This window comes from Echinops telfairi, unplaced genomic scaffold (assembly GCF_000313985.2).
Source record: "Echinops telfairi isolate 266 unplaced genomic scaffold, ASM31398v2 ScPeMD7_18;HRSCAF=68, whole genome shotgun sequence".
Lineage (NCBI taxonomy): Eukaryota > Metazoa > Chordata > Mammalia > Afrosoricida > Tenrecidae > Echinops > Echinops telfairi.
In genome coordinates, this window is record NW_022103915.1 from 69,803,635 (window position 1) to 69,813,316 (window position 9,682).

At 42.5% G+C, this 9,682-nt stretch overlaps 2 protein-coding genes and 1 pseudogene across 3 annotated transcripts in view; all 3 read left to right on the forward strand.

Annotated features, from left to right (window-relative positions):
* SLC25A21 (solute carrier family 25 member 21) overlaps positions 1-9,682 on the forward strand; it is a 459,237-nt gene that overhangs the window by 41,835 nt on the left and 407,720 nt on the right. The gene's annotated exons all lie outside the window — the stretch shown is intronic.
* Positions 4,659-4,997, forward strand: LOC101654147 (ubiquitin-like). The gene has a single exon (XM_013008777.1). The coding sequence runs from the start codon at positions 4,659-4,661 to the stop codon at positions 4,995-4,997; it is 339 nt and encodes a 112-aa protein (XP_012864231.1).
* LOC101659478 lies at positions 5,438-6,216 on the forward strand (annotated as a pseudogene).

Sequence of the window (9,682 nt, forward strand, 5' to 3'; positions counted from 1 at the left end):
CCTTTCCCTGAGCTGTAGCTTCAATGCTTTCCTCTGAAGTAAATTTTTCGGGGGAGAGGTGTGCCTGTCCATGTAGTTGGGATTGGGGCCAGCCCCTCGGGAATGTCAACATTTTATAAGCCTTAAACTTTATGACTTATTTTTTTAACTTGGTCAATAACAAGTGATAACTTTTTAACATTTGATTTTACCTCACATTTAGGTACTCTTTGGGTTGAAACATTTGGATTCTTAAACTTTCAGTAGACTGATGAAAAGCAAACCATGATATTTATCAGTGGAAACTCATGATCTGTAGTCGAAGACTTGGGGTACTACTCATTAATCAGTCTTATTAGAACAAGAGAGCATACATTATTATTTTATTCACATTTCTTCTGCCAAAACACGCAGTATTGTAAAAAACCAGGAACACGATGTATTGTCGGCCATAAAGCAAAATAACAACAGACAAGCAAGATATTAAAATTGCTTTACATAGAAAAAGTATTCATAAAAGGAAAACTGGATAAGCATATATGTGGAGACTATAATTATAATGAAGAAATTATGGGATCTCCACTTTAAGCTTCTATTTTCCTAACATCTTCCCAGCCATTCATTACTTTAAAATTGGATAAAATAGCACCACTTCATCACACTTTGTGAAGTGCAGCAGGATATCAGAAGAAAAAAAAAAAGAAAAGGGAAAAAAAACTCTCAAAAGAAGACTCAGGCCAGACCTGCAAGGTCTTGCAGTTTAAAGGTATCATTTCAGGCAAACTCAGGGAGCCATTTGACCCAGCATCAGGAAAAAATGGAAGGAGACCTTCAGTCATTTGCTTATTTAACTATTTTAAAGCCATAATTAGTTCTATTGAATTACTGCAGTAGAGGAAGGATAGAAATATGAGAACTGGTGCAAAGTAAGAGGGGGAAATAAAGGCAAAAGCAACTCAACTTGAAAATTTCAGGCGCTAAATAATGTTGAAAACAAGGACCACATTGGGTTTAATGGCGTGTTTTCTTTTGCTTATTGCTGGACACTATGTGGGAGGTTTATGAGTTGGTTGGTGTATCAAGGTGTTGCCAAGTTCAATGTGGCTGCCTTTGACTAGACCCCTGGGCTGTTCAGAGTCAGCCAAGGGCCCATATAGACTGTTGGGACAGATTGCCGTTTGGTCTTTACGGCCAGACCTTGATGGGATCAGCTGATAGCCTCAGGCTCCCACTCTTCCCAGTTGTAAACGGAATTTGCTCTTTTTCTCGAGTGTGTAAAGAAGCCTACCTAGGCATTGGTTACGCACGTAGCTGCTAACAGAAGGTGGCTGGTTGGAACCGCTGGCCACTGCGTTGGAGAAAACATGGTGACCTGCTCCCTGGGAACCTTAATGGAGCAGTTCTACCTGTCCTACTGGGTAGGACTGTCTGCACATGACAACAGAATTGACTGCACACGACAGCAGAGTGCGCAGAGCTGCTGAGAGCACAGCACGATGGGGTCAAGCTACGGCGAGATGTTGAACCTTGTTATTTCGGCCGTGGAAGTGAAGAATGGCATAGAGAAACAAACTCCCCCCCACCCGCCCATCCATCTTATGGAGTCCATTCACCAACTTCCGAATTCCTAAATCAGAGCCGAAGAGAAATGTCTGCTTCTTCTCCCCATGATCTGCCTCCTCCCCTGAAGAGACAGGAAGAATGCTGAATGGTGGTACCACCTGCAAGAGATCATGCGCTTTCTGTTTTGACACTTCTTTCCAACCTGGGCTAGAGTTCTGGGGCAGTGGTTTACTAGTTGGGCTGCTAACCACATGGTCCAAATTCCAAAATCTCCATCCGCTCCGTGGGAGAAAGATGGGCTTTCTACTAGCGTAAAGAGTGTCAGTCTTGGGACACACAGAGGCAGTTCTACCCTGCCCTAAAGGATGGCTAGGAGTGGCCATTGACCCGATGGCAGTGGGTTTTTTCCCCCCAAAACTGTAAAACAGGTGATGTAGCAACTAGTTTGGGAGAGTACATTTCTCCCACCCCCAACGTGGGACTGGTTAGACTTAATTTCTTATTAGTTATCACTTAGCTGCGATAAATCAGGTATTAAAAAGTGAAATGTCTGTCTTGACGGAGACCTCTTATTCTTGAGGACACTACTTGCATTTCACTCATTCATCATTAGGGAAGGAGGACAAACAACAGACAGAACCCTTCTGTTTACCAACACAAAGCAGCAAAAGTTCTCATTGCCTTCCAGCAAGTGGAACGTTTCTCTTGTAGATTTATTATTATAATTTGTTGATTTTCCTTTGGTATGGTCATTTTCTTGGTTATTCTAAACTTAGGGGAAATATTGTCGAGTGGTCACTGCTAGGGGATTGATGAAGTGTTTCTTTCCCTCGTTATAAATTCACACTAAAGTTTTCTGGGGATCTTTCCCCATGTAATGGACCATATTAGTTCCACATTAGTTAGCATTTCAGATGAAAATGAGGATAAAATGTATTCCCTGGAAATGAAAATATCAGTTGCTCAGACTCAATTTGTCTGTTGTGCTAGCATACACCCCCAATCAAAACGGAGTCAATCAGGAGTGACCTCAGAGGGTCACTCGCTCTAAAATTAATTCTGGTTTTAATGATATATATGTCTCTAATTTATACCTAAAAAGTGTGGACCACCTGTGTTGTTGACTGGTTGTGATCATCTTGAGACCTTAGGGATTTCTATCAGGGGAAAATCCAGACAGGCAGGTACATGTTCTTTTAAAGTGATGCTATAAAAATTATTTTCTCAATTAAATCTAAGCAATTCACTTTTTATCCTCAAAAGCCATAAAACTCCTGACTTTGAAATGATTGAATATATGTTTGTGATTTGTTTTCAGTAGACTCTGTCCTTGTTAACCTTCTCCAGTGACGCCACTCATGTAGCATAACCACCAGACTTTTAAAGATCATTTTATCTACAGGGCTGTATTTGGCGCAGGGCTATGGCTTGCAGCGAGTAAGACAATTCTGTAGAAAATAGCATTATTAAGTAGACATATTCTGGTGACCAGGGATAAATGTTTATGATTATTGTCCAAAATCCAAACAGGAAAATGTAAAAACAATAATAAATATGTTCTCTCTCATTCCAGTATACCAGCTTAGGCAAATTTTTGGCTTGAAAAGCATAAGTGAGTAATTAGATAATTGCTGCCTTGATTGAGCTTAATAGGAAACATTTCAATTAGGCTAAAACTACACAGAAAGGAAGTGGGTTTTTTACAAAGGGAAACATTCCTTGTCATGCAACTGTCAGCTTGTGCCCACACTAAGAGATGGGATTAAGTGGATCTCTGCAAAGGAAACAAAAAAGAAATGATTGCAGTAATTAGATCTATACTTAAACATTGTGTCTTCTGATAGAATTTCTTGATGATCCTAGCTTCGATAACACAGCCGTATAAATGTCTTGCCTGTAACAAATTATGGCCTTAAATCTATAGCAAAACGAGTTCCTGGGGGAGAACGTTATTATTTTCTCATACTACAGAAATTGTACTTCTCTTCTCCAAGCCACCTGCATGCTAACCAATAATTAGAAAAGCCATTTGGAGCTAGTTTGCATGGTTAACAGTGTCTTGGTTGCTGACTCAGGGTTTCAGCCCTATGTGAAAAGGCCCCTTTCTCCAACCAGTGTCCAAGGAATGGTGCTGTTATTAACATCTCAGAGTTGAGGGAGTGGCAGGACCTCTTGCTGACTTGTCCACCCAGGGATTTTCATCTTTGGGAAGTGTCTGGCTCCACCAATTCATTGGCCCTCTGGCAATTTGCAGTGTGCCCAGCCAACAGCCTTATACACGTAGACACTTACTAAATCATTAATGCTATTGCTGTCATGAAAAAGAGTGAGCTACTTGATAAATGAGAAATGGAGCCACCGCTGATAGAATACCAAACTATTATATCACCTCTGCAGCAAAGGGCATATGGCATCCAATCTCATAGGAATCTTGTGAAAACAAATGCAGGTCCCAAGTAAGCAAGGATTGTAAATTTGAAAAGAGCCTTAGATTCTGTAGGAGCGTGCTATGGAGTTCAGAGATAGAGACAGGTGCGGTGCAGTGAATTATTTAATATGGCTTTTCTAGCCATAGCCTTTGTTACTCCTACCAAACGGCCTTCATCTTCCTGCTAGAGCTGGGTAAGAAGGTGGGGGAGGGGGGTGTTTTGTGCAGAGATACTCATTGGATTATGTGATTCAGCTGTGAGTGGTTGTGAATGGGTTAATAGTGCTTGCCATCCTGCTGGCTATAAAATGAGCCATCTCAGAAACAGAAGGGTAACAGCAATAGAGAAAAGCAAGGTGTGCAGATGCTTGTGCGTTGGACTTCCTGGATCCAGGAGACAGCTTTGACATGGAAGGAGTGGCAGATGCACAGGAGCAGCAGCAGAAACAGAAAGAGCCAGAGCAGGAAACAGAGCAGTGGGCTTCCAGTCCGCAGACCAAGTACAGCTGAGTGCCTTTCGGCAGGAGGCCTGCTTGTGGATGGGATGCTCTCAGGCATTTAATAGAGGGAACTAGGCTTTACTTACCCACTCAGCTAGAACAGAGGCCTTTTGGACTGAGGTGTATGGCAGAGTGTTGTGCAACCAAAAAAAAAAAAAAGCTTTGGGAAGATTTTTGTAGAGACCCTAATGGGGAAGACCATCACTCTTGAGGTTGAGACCTTGGATAGCATAGAAAATGTAAAAGCCAAGATCCAAGATAAGGAAGGAATTCCTCCTGATCAGCAGAGGCTGATCTTTGCTGGCAAGCACCTGGAAGATGGATCTACCTTGTCTGACTACATCATTCAAAAGGAGTCCACTAATCATCTTGTGTTCAGACTTGGTGTTAGTGCCAAGAAAAGGAAGAAGTCTTACATGACTCCCAAGAAGGACGAGCATTCGATAAAGGTTAAACTGGTCACCCTAAAATACTTTACGGTGGGTGAAAATAGCAAAATATCAGTGTCCTCAAGGGAGTGCCCTTGAGATGACTGTCTATCAACATCGATAGACATGGCTGTGGCAAGAGTTGTCTGATTTATTGTTTCAACGAACTAGAAGTAATTGTGTACTGGTTAATAAAGGACCTGAACTAACTGAATGAATGAATGAATGAATGAATGCTTTGTAACATTGAAGGGACAGGCCCAAGGCCAATGAGCCATGGGGCTGACAGGCCAAGGGGCAGAAAGAATTCTGCCTGGGGGCATGACTAAGAAGAAGCTGTCCAGTCTGAATAATTGTATCCTGAGCATTTATAATCTGTTAACATCCTAATAAACTCCATAGTCATATATTGTCTGTGAGTTTTGTGTGGCCATTGCATTGAATTATGGAACCAGCTGAAAAGTAGAGAGTGCCGTGGGAGGGACAGTTGGTGTCAGAACTAGTAGGGTGTCAGAACTCTTTCTGTACTCAGCGCAGCCATGGCTCGTGGTCCCAAGAAGCATCTTAAGCACACAGCTGCACCAAAGCATTGGATGCTGGACAAACTGACTGGTGTGTTTTCTTTGTCCACCTACTGGTCCCCACAAGCTGAGAAATGTCTTCACTGAACATCTTCTTACGAAATAGACTTCAGTATGCTCTAGCAGGTGATAAAGTTAGAAAAGGTTTGCACATTGTGGTTAGTTGAGATTGATGGCAAGGTCCGAACTGATATAACCTGCCCTGCTGGTTTTATGGATATCATTGGCATTGACACGACCGGAGAGAATTTCCGTCTGATCCGTGACACCAAAGGTCGCTTGGTTATTCATTGTTTTACACCCGGGGAGACCAAGCACAAGTGGTGCAAAGTCAGAAAGATCTTTGTGGGCACAAAAGTAATCCTTCACCTGGTGACGCACGATGCTCTCACCGTCTGCTCTCCTTCTTCCTCCACTCACCAAGGTGAATGACACCCTTCAGATTGATTTGGAGACTGGAAAGATGACTGATTGCATCAAGCTCGACACCGGTAATGTGTGTATAGTGGCTGGAGGTACTAACCTGGGAAGAACTGGTGTGATCACCAACAGAGAGAGACACCTGGCTCTTTTGATGTGGTTCCTGTGAAAGATGCCAATGGCAATAGCTTTGCCACCCGGTTTACCAACATTTCGTTATTAGAAAAGGCAACAAACCATGGATTTCTCTTCCCCAGGGAATAAGTATCTGCTTCACCATTGCTGAAGAGAGAGACAAGAGACTGCGTGCCAAATAGAGCCATGGGTGAAATAATCTCTAGGTGGTGTAAATGAACAGGTCTCTAAAATAATAAATACAGCATAATTAATTGCCAAAAACATCCCCCAAAACTGATAGTGTGAGGCATGTCGAATTCATCCTCATAAGAATTCTGCCTTGGGTGATGCCAAGGTGAAGTTTGATTTTTTTTCCTTCCTCCTTGCATAGCTGGAGCAGGTCAGATGCCCACCCTTGTCATTTCCTCTTCTTACATCTGTTATACCCCGAAGCAGGATTTTTGATAGGAAAAAATGAAATTATTTACAATAGACTAGTAAATAAGCATAGCTAAGCACATGTGTACCTTTCTTACTGTATATTCAGACACTGAATTTAAGGTACACCAATTCCAAGGTGTTTATTTCATTTCCCAAAGCCTGAGAAGCATTTGGTTTCTTTTGTCTGTCCTTGGCATATGTCTGAATGTCTGTCTGTCACTCTTAAAATCCATGTACCTTTCAAGGGAAATAGCTGTAACAACCTAGCCCAGTTTAGGAGATGGCAGTGTAGAAGTGGTTGTTAACTTCCTTATGTTGTATATTAAGAGCATGCACTTTGGATTAGGTAGGTCTGGTTTGGAATTTAGGAGCACAGAAGGAGACATCGTGGTGCAGTAAAGGAGCCCTGGTGGCACTGTGGTTTAAGGACTGGACTGCTAACTACAAGATCAGTAGTTCAAACCCACCTGCTTCTCTGCAAGGGAAAGATGAGATTTTCTGTTCCCATACAATTTTACAATCTCAGAAACCTTAAGGAACAATTTTCTTCTGTCCTATAGGGTCATGATGAGTTGCAGTTGATGTGAAGACAGTCGTGACGCAGTGATGAAGTGCTTAGCTGCGAACCAAAAGGCTATGCAAGCACACCACCCAGCTGCTTTGTGAGAGAAAGTGGCCGTTTGTTTCCATGAAGATTTGCAGCCTTGAAAACCATAGCCCTATATATTTCCTATGAGTCAGAATTGACTTGACAGCAATGGTTTGCTTGTTAGTTGGTTTTGAATTTGGACTCTACTCTTAGCAATGCAATTTTGTAGCATGTTACTTAAGTTTTTCATCTTTACTTAGTTTCATCTATTTAAAAGAAATAAAGGTAACCTCCCCCTTAGGGTTTTTGTGAGGGATTAATGAAGCAATGCTTGTATGGTCTCAGCAGGATGAAGTACTGTGAAGCTCTTGGCTGCTATTATGACTACAAGGAGCCCTAGCAGTGGTAGTGGGTTATATAGTTGGGCTGCTAACTTACAGGTCATCAATTCAAACCCACCAGCCACTCTGTGGGCGAAAGATGAGGCTTCACCTCCTGTAAGGATTTACAGTCTTGGACACCCAGAGCAGCCGCTTACCCCATACTAGAAGCCACTCTGAGTCAGAACCAACTGCCTGGCAATGACTCTGGGTTTATTATTACTAGAGAGTGCTGGCTCTCTTGATAGAGCACAGTGTTTAAGAAGTGCTTTTTTAAATGTCAGTGGTGCCAAGTACTTGCTTCCATGTGCTCTTTTTTAACCAGCAGCCAAACCCGTGGGTTTTCAATGCTGTGTGCCAAGACTTCTTGTCTGCTCGGTCTGGCAGAATGTAAAGCCAGTGTGAAGCTTGAGAAGCCCAAACTGAGATGAACCGGGACCTTGCGTCAAGTGGTCTTCGGTCACCTCTGTTGAGTGTTGCTCAGCAATCTGACAGAGGGGCCGTCTGCCATTGCGGTCCACAGCTTTGTAAAGAAAGCAGCTCTCCTAGCTCCTACCCAGGTGAAGCCATTGGGTATGTGTGCTGGTCTTGTGGTGCTAATGATTGAAAATGCTCCCTGTGACCATTTACTCTATTAGGACTGTAACATAAAGCAGGCATCCTAAGTATTGAACTTTTTAAAAAGTCAACTTGAAGGGAAGAGTGTAAGCTGTTTAATACAGTGATTTACACTGATCTCTTTTCCAGCGCACGAGGGTAGGGAGAGGGACTCCAAATTTTCTATCATAAAATTCTAGGGCTTGTGACATGGCTGGTCTAAAGTTTTTAACTTAGATCAGCTCTTTACTCTGCAGTTGTATAGTAGCCACGGTAACAAAGGCTTCTTTGGGGGATAAATTTGCAAGCATCTCATGCACCAAACACAATTATTTCCACATCTCTCTTCTTTCTCTCCAAACTAGCCATGGTAGGTTAAACTAACAGGATTTTAAACCTCTTGTTTTAGGTGTACCACCTTGGTGGGTTTCTCTTTTCTGGGAGATGGGGCATCTGAGTGGACCAGAACCCCAACTTATGACCACTGAGTGGACTCTGACTCCAGCAACCTTATGGGACCGAGCAGAAGTGCTCCTTACGGTTTCTGGGACTGTAACTATTTATGGGAGCAGTGAGGGGCTTATCAGTGGATGATGACCCACAGATTAGTTCCATGGGGAGTCCTCTGGAGCAGTGCATTTGGAGAATGGAAAGGCGTGTGTAGTTTGACAGGGTTTTGCTTTCCGGGAAGAGTTGACAGATTTTCATGCCCACTGTACTGTGGTTGGTGTGTGACCAATTCCCCTCAGGGAGATGCCCACCTGGAATCTTAGGTAACAGTTCTGAAGTTTAAGCCAAGACCCAGGTATTGTGTGTATCCATGTATCCTGAAGGCCAGAAAACACTTTCTTTCCTCCCCTATTCCTGTCTCCTGTGTGCTTCTGGGTTCAGTACAGTGTCCTTGCTCCAGGAACCCCTTAGTGAGCGTTCCACTCTGACAGCACCTTGACTTGCTGCCAGAGAAGTTGGAAATGAAAGTTTAAGATAAATACCAATGATGATTTTTTTTTCATGGTCACTCTCTCTTGCTCTCTCTCTCTCTTTCTTTTTAAAAGAAAGTCATATGTTCATATCCTAACTTGTCCCAATAGAGGGTCAATTACAACCAGTTGGTTGCAAACACAATCCAAGAAAAATACAGAGAGAAGGCACTGTAGCTCTAGATAGCAAGAGTCTCCAGTACCACTAAAAATGTTATGGACATTTCAGCTGTGAACCCGGGTCTCTAAGCGATCATTTAGGCCCCAGTGCTTCCCAACATAGCCCCAAATGAATAAAAATTAGCCAGGCATTTTTGTATGGTTAGGTATTTTTTTCCTGGAAGCCTTTTAAAGTTAAAACAAAATCTTACTGAGCCTTCATCAATAGCCTGATTAAAAGTTCATTAGCGCCTGTCCACAGTCACAAATAAACAGTAAAAACTTGGAGTGGTAAAATCCTTTTCCCATCCAAGGCCATTGACATCATCACCACACCCTCTTGGGTACCCGAAGGCGGTGCAACATCCATCCTCCACCTTCTCGGCATCGAAAACAGAAGCAGTGTATGTTGAAAAGAGATGTTCACAAAATTTGTGGCTATCATAAGAATGACATTTTAGAAATTAAAAAAATCTTTGGAGGGCGAAGTGGCAGCCAGTGAAGAACCTTTTTTTTTTTT